General features: G+C 42.5%; 1 protein-coding gene across 2 annotated transcripts; it reads right to left on the reverse strand.

The window, feature by feature from the left end:
* Positions 1-692: 692 nt before the first annotated feature.
* map7d2a (MAP7 domain containing 2a) lies at positions 693-18,137 on the reverse strand. Of its 2 annotated transcripts, XM_088321566.1 has the most exons (14): positions 17,910-18,137; positions 15,775-15,846; positions 15,472-15,546; positions 15,312-15,389; positions 13,293-13,456; positions 10,959-11,055; positions 10,342-10,425; positions 6,053-6,159; positions 5,873-5,988; positions 4,342-4,526; positions 4,163-4,274; positions 3,928-4,039; positions 884-970; positions 693-824 (listed from the first exon to the last, which is right to left on the reverse strand). In XM_088321566.1, exons 1-14 carry the CDS (start codon positions 17,938-17,940, stop codon positions 765-767), a joined length of 1,380 nt encoding a protein of 459 aa, XP_088177692.1. In that variant the 5' UTR covers positions 17,941-18,137; the 3' UTR covers positions 693-764. The 2 variants fall into 2 exon arrangements, with proteins under 2 accessions (XP_088177692.1, XP_088177693.1); XM_088321567.1 differs by lacking the exon at positions 10,342-10,425.
* Positions 18,138-18,548: the final 411 nt, after the last annotated feature.

An 18,548-nucleotide genomic window follows, 5' to 3' on the forward strand; every position in this document is an offset into this window, starting at 1 on the left:
AACCGGGTTTATTGATCAGCATATTAATTCCTGCTACAGAATTTCTTCCCCCTCCCCCTTGCTAACGCCGCGAGTCCTAGTGTCAACAATGTTCTTCATTCTTTCATTTAATTCAATTGTCGGTCGCTGGTTCGCGCCTCGACCGACACATACCTAATTGGTATAATGGCGGCGCCCTCTGGCTGCGGCTGCACCGACTCGCTACAACGGGTCAGGTGTATCGACATTTCGTTCTGTGTACATTGTTACAAAGAATGACAATACAAAGGAAATTATTATTATTATTATTATTAATTGTCCTTGCCATGTAAACAAATCGTAGTTTGTTAGAATCACACCACTTGTGTCATTAATTGTGTGTAAAGTACATATATTTTTTGTTTGGACTGATCAATCATTATTATAATCAATGAACTGCAAAATCGATAATTAAAAGCTAAAACAATGTTTAGAGTATTGCTTCTTTCAGGATGAATGATACCCAAGATAAGAATAGAGTATTTTGGAAACTAATTTGTGTGGAAATCATGAGCACCATCTTCTGGCCCAATCAGTAACCACCAAATTCGATTCTGAACCAAATAAATATAATTGAAAGCGATTTTCTCTACACTGCTTTTTTACCATTTGTACTTCAGTTCGAATGTAAAAAGACGCTAAGGACATTTGGGACAATGATGAGGCTGATGCGGTAGAGGGCATCAAAGAATTTAATCAATACGCAGTGTAAGAAAGGGAAGTATAACAGCGACATCAGCAGCAGCTCACGGCACTTTGACGTCCACGTCGCCTTTCCTGGTTCTCTTCATGATCTCCTCGATCCTCTGCAAAAGACGTCCAAGCGTTAAATAGCATTACGGTGGCCATTTTGCATTGCCACAACCTTTTTGCGAAGTTGGCGCTCTTCCACTTCTTGCTGTTCCCGGTCTTGACGCTGACGCTGCGCTTCTTCCATTGGAGATTTTTTTCTCTTTCAACATAACAAGCAACACATTTCGGTTTTTAATTTCCCAAGCAGACTTTTTGCCACACAACGTATCTTGCATACCCCTTAAAAGATAGTCTTGTATCATCCATTCATCCATTATCTACACTGCTTATCCTCAGTAGGGTCGCGGGGGTGCTGGGGCCCATTCCAGCTAGTCTTGTATCATATATGTTATATTTTCCATATACAATGTGCTCTAGACTAAAAGGTGCATGGAATTAAATCTACAGTAAGAGCTAGTGTGTTTATTCACTGGACATTTTATACATCCGCAGTATGTATTAGAGGTATTCGAACCGATCCAAATACTGTATCGATATTATCAATACTAAACAAGTACTTTGATTGGATTGATACTATTTTCCTGGGATCAATACTTCACTGCTCCACCAATTTCCTCAAAGCGCAGCTTCTTTATGTAGATAGCGTAAGCCTTTCGCTCACCCGGTCCATAAATTTATGCCGGATTCATGATTGACAGGCGCAGTTTTAGCACCTCACCCCACCTGACATGCTGCTGCATCCTGCCTATGTCATGATTTGCCAATTGCCCTCACCTGCGCTCACTCGTTCAGCCCCAACTGCCACTCGTTCTCTAATTAGTACTCTTCCTATTTAAGCACGTCATTCACGTTCACTCCTTGTCGGTCCGTCAGCGAACCTCTTTTGACTCTGGCTCTCCTTTTGATCCCTACCTGTTTCCTGTATCGATCCCCGATCCAAGCTCCGTTCTCCTGTTGGCTACCCGTATCCTGCCTGACCTGTTTCCTGTATCGATCCCCGATCCAAGGTCCGTTCTCCTGTCCCAGCTACCCGTATCCTGCCTGATTCTGTTTCTTGTATCGATCCTGATCCAAGCTCCGGTCTCCTGTCCCGGTTACCCGTATCCTGCCTGATTCAGTTTCTTGTATTGTTCCCCGAATCTCTGGCTTCCCGCTCGTTCCGGCCACCTGTCTTGTTCCGATCTCCGACCACACTCTGTCTCCCGTCCCGGCTCCCCAACTTGTTCCGATCTCCGACCACGCTTTGTTCGCGAGGGCTTTCTGCTCCTCCTGCCCAGCGAGCAGCAGATCGCTGTCTTTTCCCCTGTCCCTGACCTCCCCGGTCCCTTAATAAAGCATTCTGTGAAACGTTACGCATTTGGGTCCAACGCTCGTTCCGGACGTGACAGCCTGCCAGGCAGAAGAGAGGGCCAAACCTATGTCCTCACTCCTACCAGAAGCATAGATTGATGGAGGCAAATAGGAAGCGCTACATGGTGTGGAATTATTTTCAACTACATAAAAGGCAATGACAGGTACGGCCACAACGCCGGGAGCTTTTGAAGATCTCGACAAAGACTACAAAGAGTTCAGCTAAGTCAAATGATTCAGCAAAGCTGAAATTTGGTCTGTTAAATATTAGATCGCTTGCTCCAAAAGCTTTACTTGTTGATAACATTATTCGTGATTATAAACTTAACTGTATGGGTCTTTGTGAAACGTGGTTACGCCCGGATGAGCACTTAGCGCTAAATTATGCCTCTCCCCCAGACTACGAGAGTAGTCATATAGCACGCACGCTGAAAAGGGGTGGTAGTGTTGCGCTAATCTCTGAAAAATCGCTCAAATTTAATACACGTACCTCTAATAATTACAAAACGTTTGAGGCTCTTGTGATGCGGTCCCCTCAATTGTCAATTGATGTAATAACTATCTATCGTGCACCTGGGCCATACACAACTTTCTTAGACGAATTTGCTGAACTTTTGTCTGAACTAGTAACCTATGCAGACAAAATTATAATTATGGGAGACTTTAACATTCATATGAACTCCCCACAAAGTTCACTTACTATTGCGTTTAGTTCTCTAATTGATGCATTTGGTTTTACTCAACTGGTTGACTTGCGAGTTTTAACCTCAAACATTATGGTGCTACCGTGTACTACTGTTATCTCTGATCATTATTTAGTGACATTTGAGGTGCTAACTAAATGTAGAGTTAATAAAGCTGAGGGATTTAGCGGACGCAATATAAGCACTGGCACAGTTTCTGAGCTCTTTGAACTCCTTCCTGGAGCAGTTGCGTCCTTTCCTAAATACAATGGCTCGATTGACTCACTCATGAATGAGTTCAATACCACCCTGACTAGTGTGCTGGATTCAATAGCGCCCATAAAACTAAAATCACGTCCTAAAAGACGCACACCTTGGTTTACTGATGAAACTAGAACCCTTAAAAAAGAATGCAGGAAATGGGAGAGAAAATGGCGCGCTACCAAGCTTGAGGTTTTCCATCAAACCTGGTGTGACAGCTTGTTAAAGTATAAAGCGGCCCTTGCCTCTGCAAAATCGGCCTACCTTTCGAAGGTGATTGCGTCTCAAAAGAACAACCCCAAAGCCCTTTTTGACACTGTAGCATCGCTCCTGAACAAAAACCTGTAAATCTGTTGTCAGTACGGCAACACAACCAATGAGAGACAATTGATATTTGTTTTATATGAATGACTTTATTTTCAAAATATTGTGCAAGGGAGGGCACTTTAGTATTCTTGTTCACATTGTTATACAGTATTTGTATTTTAGTTAGATTGCTGCATTTTTGGTTTGACTCTCTCGTTTTGAAACCGTTGTAATGGAAATATTTGTATTGATACTGTTAAAGTTTGCAATGTATTTATATATTCTATAATGAATAAAGTAAAAATTTTACTGCCTAAAATCTTTTTGCTGTGTTTTTTAAAATTCTAAACTGAATTTAAGGGGGGAGGGTTCAATTATTCAATGATCATGACAGTTCTAAGCAAAAAGTATCAGATTGGTAATGTTCGATTTTACCCTTTATTTACCCTCTATCGGATCCATTCAATACATTCTCAATACCACCCACCTTGGTAATTGGCACAATATCAAAAAACTACTCAAAAACTTATATGATTAATAAAAAAGGTTGCAGTACCTCAAAGTTCATGAGCTCCTTGTCCCGCCTAATCTCATGTGTTAACGTTGGCAGGACAGAAACGGACTCCTCTGACCTAGGCCGACCGTCCTCTTGCTGCTTCTCCCTCTCCCTGCATGAAATTCCACAAAGGTTTTTCATTATCATGGAGACAATAACTTGTTGCCAGGGTCAGAAATCTACGCGACGGCCTTCACATTCAGTTCTGCAGGCCCTGAGGCAATTCCCTTCCCACCTTTCTTGCTGGGTTTTCTTCTCCTCCAGTTGTTTGGATCTGTGCTCTGCAAGCATCCTGCCAGCCTCCTCCGCGTCAGTTTTACCCGTCGCCGGCTTACGTGGCGACCAATCTGCGGCACGCGTGCATGAGAAGCTAAAAAAATATTCGTTGAGTGGAAAATGTCGATATCTGTCTACCTCCGTTGTTGTGATTCTTTGGAGAACTGTGTTCCTTCTCCGCTTTGATGCCTTCAGATGATTTTTCCCGGTCGCCTTCAACTGTATTCTGCTTGTGTTGAGGCACCGCCTCGGCCAAGAGCACTCTTTGAGGCCCAGCAGACCGAGATTTGGGTGGGCAGGCAGGGACGTTGCCAAGAGCCAGCCTGCACACACGTTTGAGAAAAAAATCAGTTGTTCACAAAGTCCTCTCTTGTTCTTAGGTGAATAATTGTATGCATTTTGTTCAGATTTGTTTTTATTCTGCTCATAGTAATTCTGTTTTTAGGATTGGACAACTGCCTGCAAAGTAGATTGCTTAAGATATCAGGGTTATTCCTAATTTTGACTGAGGAGATCATTTCTCCCTCATGCCATGAGGCTCTTTAACTCCACCCGGGGGAATAAAAGCCCACATTAAACTCCACCCCCTACATTTGCATATTACCCTATTTTTATTACAGTGTGTATTTTCCGTACCACTATTTGAATACTCTATATCAACACGTTATATTGTGCATTTTTGTATTCTATATATTTTATTTCTTTTTTTTTCAACACAAGGATACTGCTGGAAGTGTGAATTTCCATATGGGGATGAATAAAGTATCCATCTATCTATCTACTATTGAGCACTGTTGTTTGTTATTTTGACTATTATGCGCTGCTTACATCATTGTCACTATTAGCAAATGGTGTTGCTGTTGTTTCCCACATCTCTTAGGGCTAATATGCTTTTTGTAACCTATTCTTTGTGTAGCCCAGGGGTTGGGAACCTATGTCTCGCGACCCATATATGGCTCCTTTCATGAGTACATATGGCTCGAAGATAAAATAGAACAAGTTTGATTCTTACAATTTATTGCTTCATACAGCATCGATTGTGGCACATGCATAGCTGAGAGATTTACACAGCATGCTCGTGTTCTTTCTCCTTTGCCCAGCGCCGTCAACACTAAAGGTAAATAGGTTGGTATCCTCGGTTGCAGTATTTGTGACATTTTTACAAAAAACTTTGCTTGCACCTTGTTTTGAAACCGTCAATTAGGACAAAAATGATAGTCAAAATGAGCATCAACACTCTTAAGTAACTAGGAGGGAGACATGGGACACAAACTTTGGCATAATTACTATTTCATAGATGTTATCAAATCAGCTAACGTCACACAGTTAAGCTGTACTGAGCAATTAGCTTTTGTCTGAAAAGAGGTTTAAGCAGTTTTGTTTTACTCTTCAGTTTAATTAAGTCAATAAAGTTTTTGTTAGTTGTGGCCATCCAAATTGCTACATTGTCTTCTGTCCTTATTATGAGTGTATGTTAAACTATAAACTTAACAATTGTTCCTATGTACCAGATGTTATACATCTTGAGGGTTTTGTACAGTCCTCTCCTGTTCTCTTTGCAAGCTCAAAATTAATTGACATCTTGTCTCTTTGAGTGTCTACTACAACTATGACTACATAAATATAACTAACTATAAACTTATGACAGTTTTTCCAATTGAGATCTGACTTGGAGACGGTGGGAGACGTTGTCGTCTTGGTGATGTTGGCAGGCCTTTGGGATCTGATTGTTGTGTTGTGGCCGCCAGGAGAGGCCTGTCCTCTTCGCACTTGCAGACGCTCTTTCTGAGTGAGGAAGCAAGTTTTGAAGACTTTTGTTCAAGGTCAGTTTGCTTTCGATTTTCCTTACCTTTGGCGTGCAGGGAGTGGAATGGGGACCTTTCTCCAGGTGGCTTCGTTGGGGGTTCGCCTGGCTACTGGAGTTGCCGGCGCATGCCCTTCGAGGGCTGCACGGCGCTGCAGGACACATGGGAACCTTATGAAATTCCAGAGATGCGAAAGGGCAGAGTCTTGTCTGCAAACGTCAAGTTGATAGTTGGGTTCCAATGAATAGTCATCGTTGTCGACAAAAATTGATAAATGGTAAATGGTCTCCATTTAATATAGCACTTTTCAAATGAATGAAGAGAAAGATAAGATAAATACTCGACAATAAATTTAATTGTGGACTATTGTCCCTGGACACGTTCTTCCAACAGAGTGAGGCATCTTTCTTTACATGAGTAGATAGATAGATAGATAGATAGATAGATAGATAGATAGATAGATAGATAGATAGATAGATAGATAGATAGATAGATAGATAGATAGATAGATAGATAGATAGATAGATAGATAGATAGATAGATAGATAGATAGATAGATAGATAGATAGATAGATAGATACTTTATTCATCCCCGAAGGGAAATTCACTTTTCCAGCAGCATCCCTAAGCTGAGAACAATCGAAAATAACTGAGAACAATCGAAAATAACACAGGAGCTGCTGGAGTGGCTGCCATTCGTGACGGCGCCGGAGAAACGATTCAATTTGAATCATGTACAAACAAACAAACAATTGAATCATGTACAAGAAACGATTCAATCTGAATCATGTACAAACAAACAAACAATTGAATCATGTACAACAAACAAACAAAATATTTATGTTTCAATAAGTGGAGTGTTAATAAAATGGGGGGAAAATAATTTCTGATACTGATATAACCAGGTAAAACTAATTTTAAGTTACCTGTCCAAATGAATGTATAATCTCTGCAGAGACTCACAGGTGCGCAATAACCATTAGCCTCTCTGTCTCCAGCATAAACATAAACATACAGAAATGGGGACGTCAACTACGTGTGTAAACCTTCTGAAGTTTGAAGCATTTTAGCCCGGATAAGTTAAAATAAAGGCTACTTGCAGAGTTTGCAAAGCAGACCTTGCGTATCATGGCGGTAGATCGGTAACACACGGACATATAAAATAAATGTCAGACAGTTGAACTAAACGGAGTCTGAGTCGTCTCAGTAAGATCCATGTAACGTTCGAGCCTATACAGTTTTGATGACATGCATTGTACATTTTATATGTGTATATATGGCTATAATAGAGAGCTCGAGCGTTATGCCAGACTTTGCTTGAAAAATGTATTTGAAATTAAATGCATGCAGTTCGAAGAACTAAATTCAATTGTTAAAACCGTTTTACTTCCAACTGTTAAGATACATTAAGTACTTTCGTCACAGACTTTGCAGTTGACCAATGAATGTACTTCACAAAATTGGCATCGTATTTGTTTTATTTACTGTTCTACTGCTGCTAGTGTGCCTCCTCTTGGTTTTTGTCACGGTTGCCATGGTGCTCAATTGGCCCCGTCCGTGTGGCGCCAGCTGCGGCTCGTTGACAGATTGGCTTCCCTTCTATTTAAGCTCAGTGCTCTCACTCTCCCTTTGTCAGTCCATCAACAAACCTCTGCCCCGCAAAACGTGGATTTTGACTCTGTCTGGCTTCCTGCCTGCGTTTCCTGTCCGGTATCGTTCCCGTCTATTTTTGTCCTGTTTATTATTCTCTCCGGTTTTCGTTTCCGTCTAGTTTGGCCTGTTTAATTTAGATATCCTGTTTCGATATCAATCCTGTCTGTCCTGTCCTGTACGGGATCAACCCTATCTGTCCGATATCTGCGCGGGCAATTGGTATCGATCTCGTCGGGCTCTGGCTTCCTGTCATTCCACACCAGACTTCTGCCTAACGTGCATGACTCCCCATTTCCCGTAAAATAAAAACTTGTGTGAGAAACGTCACGAATTTGGGTTATACTCCTGTTCCGGTTCATGACAGTTTTCTTTTTTATATTAGCATTTACCACTAAATCCACTTCATGCTTAATTTAAGAAATAATCAGTAACCATCCAAATATCCGACTAATCCTTTCAGTCTGTGACTAGTCAGATATTAAACGAGTCGTTAGTTGCAGCCCCAATTGACAGTCAGATTTTTTTTTAAATGACTCTTTGAGCCATTCAATAAATTTCACTGAAATGATCACAGTTGTCCTGCTTATTAAACAAGCAAAAAAAACAACTCCAAAATGATTTCTCACAGTCCCACAGGACAGACATCTGGTCTATCTGTCCCCATCTGTGAAGTCTAATCCCTACAAAGTGCAGCCATGTCTATTTTGGGCAAGTGCAATATACATGTGCAATATATAAAAATTTAGCGGCTTACCAAAGCTCATTTTGCTGATTTTAGGAAATGTTGTGAGCAGCAATTTATGATATGGTCTGGTGTCTTTGTTGGTTGAAAGGTTAAATAGTGTTCCACAGATTAACACTACAATGTACGCCCCCTGGATATAATGCCCACGCCTTTGGATGTTTTCACTTGTTGGTGTGGAATAAGACATTTTTGGACATCTCTTTATGGCGTTTTCCCCCACGACGTGACATCGATAACAAATTCTCGGAATATAAATGTACATTAGACCTCCAGAATATGGCATCCCTGCCTTATAACATTTTCACTTTACAGTGAGCAATAAGATGTATTTCCGACCCCTCTATACGTCGACAACAAATTCTCAGAATATACTGTAAAAACACAGTAGACCCCTGGGATACAGCGACCATGCCTTGAGATATTATCACATTACTGTGAGCAATCAAAAAATTGGCTTCACTTTACGACTTTTCCCCCACAGGGTATCAACAACGATTTATAAGAATATATATGAACAGAAGACCTCCAAGATATGGCATCCATGCCTTATATTTTCACTTCACATGAGCAATAAGATGTTATTCCTGCCCCACTTTACGACTCTTACCCCATTATGACCACATCAAAAACACATTATTTAGCGTTCGCAAAAAAGTACAAAATTCAACTGACAGCACAACAGAAACTTTATGTTCCATTGACTTTATTTCACTTAGAACCTGAGTGTGTTACTTGGTTATTATGTAATTCATAAATAGAGTATTATTTAAATTCTGGCATTTTTTTTCTGCAAAAATCCAGAGAGGGTTATTTGGTTATTAGTTATTTCATTAAGATTGTTAGTATTTATTATCAGACTTTTGAATCCAGATGTCACGGTTGCCATGGCGCCCAATTGGTCCCCGCCGTGTGGCGCCAGGTTCTGTCACGGTTGCCACGGCGCCCAATTGGCCCCGCCCATGGACACCGGCTGAAACTCGTTGAAAGATTGCTCCCTGTGACTACTTAAACGCTGTCCTTGGAGTCGTTTGTTGTCGGAGCATCTGCACACCGTTACTCATGTTTAACTGATGCTCCTTTTCATAGCCACACGACAGTGAATTTCTTTAAGTGTTGGCATGCGGCTGACTATCTTGCTCTGTCCACTCCACGCATCGGCCCGGTATTGCAGTACCTCCGGGAACGGTGCATTCGCAATGATCGCAGCAAGGCTTTAGGGCTAGGACCTTAGCTTGGCCTTTTGGCTGAGAGTAAGTGTCCCGGCTCCTAGGTTTTGTAGCGTATTATGAACTGACCGATAACGGATAATGGATAATGAATAACGAAGATAGAACAATAACCCTTAAAAACCCCAAACCCCCCATCTGCTAAACTCTGTTGTGATACGTCAAGCCCTGAGAATCTATGTTTTTTCCGGTGTTTTGCTCTTGTTTTGCCAAGCCCTGTGAATCTCCGTTTTGCCTGTGTTTTGCTCCTGTTTTGTTCTCGCCCCGATCCGTTTGATTTTGACCACTTCCTCGTTCCGATCAATCTAGTTCCCCGACCAACGATCCCTCGATTGAGTGTGCGCTCCTTTCTTTTCTCCCCAATAAAGTGAGTAAAGTTTCGCTAGTGGGTTCTGTTTCTTGTTTTCCTGTCCTGGTCGTGACACCAGAAGGGTTATTTGATTGCGGCTTTCTAGAAAACATTTTTTACATTTCTGCACTCCTGCAATCGTCACACTTTTCTGTTACAAACTGACTCCGGCCCCTCATCAGAGAAGAGGAAAGTTATGTGCCCCTCACAGGAAAACGTTAGGGGACCCATGACTTAAGCGCATGCAGCCTTTGTTGACGATGCAATCAAATGCGGGCAATATCATGGGAAGTGTTGCAAAGGGACATCAATTGGGGAGTGGATTGGAGGGGCCTCTGGGAGAGGCCAGGCAAACATTACCAGATCCGCCGAAGGCAGGAAGAGGGGAGGCAAGGCCGTGGGAGGGGGCGGCACACAAAGAAGGTGATGCATTCTCGGTGTCACCTAAAGGTAGCAGGCAAAGCACAGCACACCGTTACTCATGTTTAACTGATGCTCCTTTTCATAGCCACACGAAGATTCAAATTTTGGATTAGCTTGGCAGGTAATGCGCTCTTCAAAACACTTGTTTTGACTAGTGCATTCTTAAAGACCACTTTCCAGCCTATGTTAGCACCGGTTTGGCATACGGTGCATCCAGCGAGAGTAGCGGTATGAGTTTAAATGGACTGAGACAAGATTTCTATGTTGAGTTCCATTTTTAGAAATACAATTTAAAGAAACAACATGCCCAGCTTTGTGTACACAAATCACAATTTTAAGGAACACATTTTTACAAATCCCAGAGGAAACAAGCAATCCACTAAAAAACTGACTGGACAGTGGATCTCATTAGGAATGTCCACGTTGACATTGCCCATTTCCTATCTGGAAAGTTATCATGGCGATCTGGTTTGGATCTACTTCAATGCCAAATGCCTTAGTAAGTGTAAGTAGGATAAGTGTCGAGTAATTATTTGACCCAAAAATATCCCCACCGTTTCCAACAAGTAAGCATCTGCTCCAGCGTTTCTGTCGGTTTTCCTGGTTGAGGCTACGCTCCACAGAACGTCTCAGCAGGGCCTCCGCTCGCTCCTAAAGACAAGATATAAATATAAAATCATACTTGTGGGTTATTCGGCTAACTCAGTGGTAGGCAACCACTGTACTGATGATCGGTACCAGGCCGTTGGTATTTTGGTACCGGGCCGCACATGAAGAAAATTAAGTTGTCATGATACAGCACGTCACCGGACAAACGGACTGGAAAACCCCCTCACTTGCCTCCGATCATCCACACCTGAAAACCCAGTATAAAATAACTGCACCAACAGCTTCCTCTGTTGGATCGTTTTCTTTCCAAGTGGACATCCTGCCTGTTGCTGTTGCCTGAGTCCTGGATGCCTGTCTCTAATCTACCCAGAACTTCTTGATTCTTGCCAGCTGTGAATGTTCTTTGGACTTTGTTTTTTGTTTCTAATTTTTTTTTCTCCTCTTATATGTGGAGTGTCTTTTGTTCATTCTCTGTTACCCCAAAATAAACTTTTGAACTCTGTTAATGTGTCCACTTTTGGGTCCAACTCAGAAACCATAACATAGATTCCGTTATTTTTATAGACACTGCTGTTTTGGACTGAACTTGAACCGGGGTTTTGAGGGACTACGTTTGAATTAAATGTGTGGTTTACATGGGCGGGTGCAGTTGTCACAAGGACTCCTGCCTGCTTGAGATACAGTGAAGAATTAATCAAACCAAACATTTGCGCTTATAGCCAATCAGCATGGAGAATGGTCAACTACATCGTGATAGAATGATTGGAACTTTTGGCAATGGAGTTGGAGGAAGCATGGATCCATAAGTCAAGAACACGGGACAGACACAACACAACACCAACAAGCTTTTCGCAGGGTTGGTTCATTTAGTGAGTTTGTATCTTTAATTACTTGGCACGCAGATCAACGTGAGGTTTTGTTTTAAACGTTTCCATAGTTCCCAGAACTTGTTGCTGTTAGAAGGTCCGCCTCACAGGTCCCTGGTTCAATTCCTAAGGCCTCCTTATGTGAAGTTTGCATGTTGTTCTTGTGCCCTCAGGCCCTCAGGTCCCCCCCCCCCTATTCCAACAACACGGCCGGGATGGGCCCAGCACCCCAGCAACCCTCATTATGATAAGCGGTTCAAAAAAATGAATGATTGACATCTAAATATTCCACCCGACAACACAGTGTCAGGATCTGGTACGGCACCTTCCCCCAGAGTGCACCAACCGGGTTTGGAACTGCACACTCCTGAGCCCAAAATCCACACACCTCTCCCTAGTTATCCCAACTTTATATTGACTGCTTGGATAGCACACTGCGTCGGGTCATTGCATTTGCCAATTCCATGCCACTTCTATCATGTTTTCTGACACCACGTGAGGTTTGGTTTTTGTTTCTAGTTTGGAGACTTTTCTAGCGGTTTTGAGACCTGGTATGTTTTTGTTTGTTGTTCCACATTTTTGTTAAGAAATCCCATCTTTTTGTTAAGCGCAGCTGCCTCCATTCCAGCTTTTCTGCATTTGGTTCTACCGTCAGAAACGTGAGACACAGTGGATTTATTGTCATGATTACTGATGTGACTCACCGGTGCCCGCTCATTTGGCGCCAACAGCCGCCTGATGGGCTTCCTGTCACTATTTGAACCCAGTCTTGTCATTCCCCTGTTGTCAGTCCGTCTGCGAACCTCTGTGTATACGAGGCAAGCCTTTTTTGACCCTGACTCCCACCTGTCCCGTTTCTGCTCCCGTCTGTCATGGGCTACGACCTGTTTTGATCCTGACCACGTCTCCTCTCCCGTCCCGGCTTCCGACCTCTTTTTGTCCCCGACTACGTCTACTCTCCCGTTCTGGCTTACGACTCGTTTCCGACCCCAACCACGCTTTGCGCTCCCAGTCCCGGCTACCGACCAGTTTTTCCGTCCCTGACACCGCCATCGCTCACTACGGAAGATTCACTTCCGTGTTCGGATCACCATTTGAATCAGAGAGCGACTTGCTTCCCACGTCCAGTGAACACTGGATCGTGGGCGCAGCCCTTCCTCTTTCCTTCAAAAAAACTTGTGGTAAACGTCACGCAATTGGGTCCTGTTTCCGTTCTCGTCCTGACATTTATAGCCATTGTTATTGTTAAGTTTGTTATAGTTGTATATGTTTTATTTGTTTTTGTTTTTATCGTTATTGTAATTTAAGAAAAGGTTCAAACATGTTCGATGTCGATGGTTGATGAGAAAATATTGTAATACAATGAACCGGTCTGTGGTACAAAAGAGATTGCCCAACATGGTGCTAACTGACCTTCTCCTCCTCCAATCGCAGCCTCCGTTTCTCCTCCACAGCCGCTCGGCGCTGCTCCTCCTTTTGCCGCATCTCCTCCAAACGCTTCCATCGTTCCTCCAGTGTGCGCTGAAAATGAAGCTGAGATCGACGCTGCTTCTCCCGCATCAGCTGCTCGCGCACTACTGAACCCAAAAAAATAGAAAAAAAAAACATAGTCACATTCTTGACTCTTTCTGGAAGATTGATACAGAGGAGGGGATTCCCAACCACCTCACTCAACCCAACTGATGTGTTGTTGGGAGACATTAGGTGACCTATCCCCCCAATTCCAACCCTGGTTACCGGATTACATTAGCTTTTTTTCTTTTACAGTTTTGAGAGCTGTACATACAGTATGGTTCAAAAGTTTTGGGTCATTTAGAAAAGTCCTTATTTTTGAAAGAAAAGCAGTTTTTTCAATGAAGATAACATGAAACCAATCAGAACACACCCTCATTTCCAACAACCAGCACTCCAGTGTTCTAATAGTGCATTGTGTATGCTAATTACGTTAGAGGGCTAACGGATGATAAGAAACCCTTGTGCACTGAAAATAGCTCTACTAAAAAAACAGTTCAGCTGGTTAGAGAAGCTATAAATTTGACCTTCTTTTGAGCTAGTCGACTATCTGGAAAATCATATTTGTGAGAGTGACTAAACTTTCAGAAAGGCCAGAAAAAGAGAAATGTCATGTGGAACTACTAGACATCTTATCCTTGTTCTAAGAAACAAAGGCTATTCCATATGGAATATTGCCAAGATACTGAAGATCTCCAACAACAGTGTGTACTACTCCATTTCAGAGAACATCAAAAACAGGCTCTAACCAGAGTAGAACGACAAGTGTGAGGCACATTCAAGCGTTCAAGTTTGAGAATTAGACACAGGTCCTCAACAAACAGTTTGGTTAAATAGTACCAGCAAAACACCAGTGTCCGTCACGGTTGCCCATTCCCCCCAATTGACCCCGCCCGTTTTGCGCAAGCTGCGGCTTGTTGACCGAGTGGCTTCCCTCCTATTTAAGCTCAGTGCTCTCACTCACCTTTTGTCAGTCCGTCAACGAACCTCTGCACCCGCAAGACGTGTGTTTTGACTCTGTCCGGTATCCTGCTTGTGTATCCTGTCCGGTATCGATCCTGTCTGTCTCGTCCTGTGTGATACCTTGCTTCAATCTCCAGTATTGGGTATCGTCCCCGTATATCTCGTCCCGTTTGCTAACGAAACCCAGTCTCCAGTGTCTGGTATCGATCCCGTCTGTCTCGTCCTGTCTGATATCTGTCTCCAGTCTCCTATATTTGATATCAATCCTGTCTGTCGCGTCCTGTCTGGTTTCGACCCCATCTGCTCGTGTAACTGGTGTGAACTCGTCGGCCTCTGGCTTCCTGTTGTTCCACGCCAGACTTCTGCCTTACTTCTTACGCCCAGCGATCGCCGAATCACTGGCGTTTGTGTTAACATGCATGACTGCCCCGTTCCCGTAAAATAAAGCTTGTGTGAGAAACGTTACGCATCTGGGTCCTCCTCCTGTTCTCAAAAATGTTGACCTTCAAAGTAGAGTGTCAAAGAAAAAGCCTCACCTGAGAGTGACCAACCAAAGAAAGATATTCATATGCGCAAAAGAACGCAGACATTGGACAACTCATTTGATAAATAAAAGTTCTACTTGTTCATAGAAAACACAAAATTGTATGGGTGACCCCAAACCTTTGAATGATAGTGTAAAATATATATATTTTTTGTCACTGGGGTCAGCATTCCCATCCAATAAGTGGGCCAATTGTCTTTTTTCCTGTGATCCTAGCTGCAAGGCGGGACATTCCCCTGGCAGTCAACCTTCATCACGTCATTGAACTCGGGGAGGAAAACGCTCAAGCGATTAGGCTAAAAACGAAGCTTCCCATTTAGCAATTAGGTCGCGTGGGGTCCAATTCACCAGAGGAATACCCTAGTCAGTTCCCAGAGATGCTATAAGAGGATAGACGAGAGTCGCTACCTTACCGAGGCTTCGGTCCCGCTCCTCTCGCCTCTCCTTGGCTAATCGCATCCGGTCGTCCGTCTTCAAAATGGCCTCTGCCGCTGAAAACGTCCAGAAAGTGGTTCAAATTCTGTACCAGTTCTTTGCAAGAACAAGAAACAAAAAGAAGAAAATGACACTTACTGGCTTTGCCCACAAGCGAGTGTGAAGGTGACGCGTGTCCATTCCAAAGAAGCTTCTTGTCAGAGTTGTTAGCGGCTACAACAACCAACAAAGGATAGTTAAAGGGACACACTGTAAATTTGTCCACTCGATTTCACTTTATTTTGTAGTTTCATGAAAAACAAGTGCTAAAAAGCACAAGCAAGAATACAAACTTCAGAGAATCAATCTGATTAAGCATCAACATTTTTTCTTTTCAAAAGGTTAATAATACACCCCGTCCCTATAATGTATTTGGTCTTAACACTAATTGAAACGACTTACCTGTTTTTCTAGGTGTGGTTGGACATCTCTGGTCTTTGAGTCGAGGGACACTTGGAGACGCCGTTCTCGCTACTAAAGAGCACAAAGCAAATGTCAAAATCTGGCATGCTACCTGCCAAGAGAGGGCGCCAACCAAGGGAGGTCATTTTGGGAAAACTATGGCCTCTTAAAGGCACAGCATGTTTAAGAGCAGGGGAATTCAAATGGTGTATGTTGTATTGACCCTTTGCACACATGTGACCTAACAACATAATGAGGAGGGGATTCCCAGCCCCCTCGCTCAACCCAAACGATGTGTCCATCAAACCCCCCCATTTCCAACACCTAAAGCGCTATTTAGAGAAACAGGCGGTAGCATTAGCAATGCTAACTACAGACTCATACAGTCATCCTATATTGTAAATGGAGTATCCACATACACCAGTGCTGATCTAAAAGCTTATAAAAGCATTGATGCTTACCAGTTCTTCGTAACTGGTTGGGTTACCAGTACGCGATGCTCATAATGGTAATGGTAAGACACTAATGTTAAATGTGGATGCTAATATGCTTTACCCAGGGTGCCATGAAATCTCAAATTGACTATAACGGAAAGCTGCTCAAATTGTTTAGCATTTTTATTAAAAATTTTACTAAACTGCAGTAGCTACATCGAGTCGATCGATAATTCCCCTTGATGCAAATGTGCACTAGTTTTTTTTGTTTTAATCAAGTCAGTCAATATTCCTTAATAAACATGTAATGGAGACTACGATTGTGACACTTGTTCTGTCGAAATACAGCGATAAGAAGCATAGGAAAAACAGAGTGCGCACTCACGTTAAGGGGTGTGAGATACTTCTGCTGGGAAGTCAAAGTTAGCCACAACACCCGTTCCCATTAACATAAAATTGTTCTGAAAGAAATCAAATGTATCCATTTAAAATGCTGCTGCAAATCCTGAAATAATGTCTTATTTTCAGATAAACATCGCCGTGTTCTGTCTTCATCAAAACGGATACGATAAATTTACAAATCGGGCTTAGAATCTTGCCGGTTGGCACACCAACAAACCACTATCGTAAAAAGTGGTGGTTATTGGTATTTGTTTCAACTTAACTGCCCATTCAACTGCCATGCGCTCAAGTGCTTCTTGCCGTCCGTCATGGCTCTCATTCTGCCAGAGAAGGCAATGTGACATCACGTGGAAAGTGTCAATAACAATTTTTGTAAGGATTTAAAAAATAACAATAATAATAATAGGGATTTTACTGCAAGTGGGAAAAGAACTAAGAAAGGTGCTAAAATAATTGTTTTTGTTCTATATTTGGTAAACCAAATAAACTTTAGACAATAATCATGTTTTTTTATTCTACAAAAACTGTCTTGCTGTGAGTAAACAGGCGTTTGTAGGGTTTGTAGGGTTTATTATGGCTTAATAACGGAGATTGCAATCATTTATAGGGGGAGCAGTAGCCTCAGGTGGACAGGTATGTAAAAATAACATCTGAAAACGATTGTTTTGAAATATTTGAGCAGAAAAATTGTGTAAAACTGGATAGAATGACTCTATGATGAATAATAGTGCAATGAAATTAATGTGTCCAATCTGGTTGCAAACAATGAGCACTGAGTCGTTATCAACGACAATATGGACCATTCTAAATCTAATGTGTAAAGGAACAGCACTGACAACAGCATTTTGTTTCTTAAAGGTACAGCATGTTTAAGAGCAGGGAAACCTCCACAACAGAGGGCAAAAAATAAAATAATAAATTAAACAGGTCTTCTGGCGTCTCTTTAAAACATTTGAGCTAACAATAGTGTAAAATGGGACAGAATTGCTCTCTAGAGCTTCGCCGATGCTCTTAACGCCTCCTCGACGGCACTGTGACGTCATCACAATAACAATCAGCGTTCTGTTTAGAAATAACAACAACCCGACCATTTTTAGAGGTCCAAATACTCAATTTACGGGTCATAAATAAGCTAAAATAATTTAGGCTGTCTGCAAGGAAATGAGGACGCATTTTCGTGCTGCATCATCATGCACGCGTCCTTTTGTTTGCATCGTGCGCACGTAGTAAAAACGTAAAAACATACGTCATTCAAGAGTCTTTCATTGTCAATTTGGAATGAAAATGACGAATATTTACCTGCTGCCACGGGATCGGACGACGTTGCCATGTTTTATTGAAAAATATTGATCTATGAGGAAGAAAAAGGCTCCGACCAGCCGCTGCGGCTTTTGCCGACGTCAGCAAAATTTGCGCAAAGATGGAGACGTCAAGGTCATGGCGAGGACACGAAAATCTGCCAAAAGTGATGCTGAAATGACATTTACGACTTTCTAATAAAAGCGGCTGAGCATCGAGGGGGCGGGGTGAAAAGGGGAGGGCGGGGCAGTGAGTGAGGTAGTGTCCTGCTACGGAGAAACAGTAGAAGAAGAAAGACGCGAATGTTGAGCGTCTGTCAGAAAAATTCAAAAGAATGAAATTACTATTTGGCCCAATGGCTATTTAAAGGGAATAGAAATGGCTTTATGGTCACTAAAGACTGAAATCCTGTATTAAACAGTCTGAGATTTTCTAGAACCAGATCTGTTACTCATACGGATCACTTAACCGCTAACGGTTGGAGAGGCACCATTTCCTGTGGTGTGTTTTGGGCAAGTACCGCCTGTTGGTGCCCATCCCTCTCCAGGCTGTTTTGGGGGGTAGGGGTCCGCTCCCCCACATGAAAGGGATCGGACTGGTTTCCATGTTTACCAGTAGCAGGAGAAACCTCCTGATCTG

Source organism: Urocampus carinirostris, chromosome 17 (genome assembly GCF_059441175.1).
Source record: "Urocampus carinirostris isolate Australia breed hairy pipefish chromosome 17, RoL_Ucar_1.0, whole genome shotgun sequence".
In the NCBI taxonomy this organism is placed as follows: Eukaryota; Metazoa; Chordata; class Actinopteri; order Syngnathiformes; family Syngnathidae; genus Urocampus; species Urocampus carinirostris.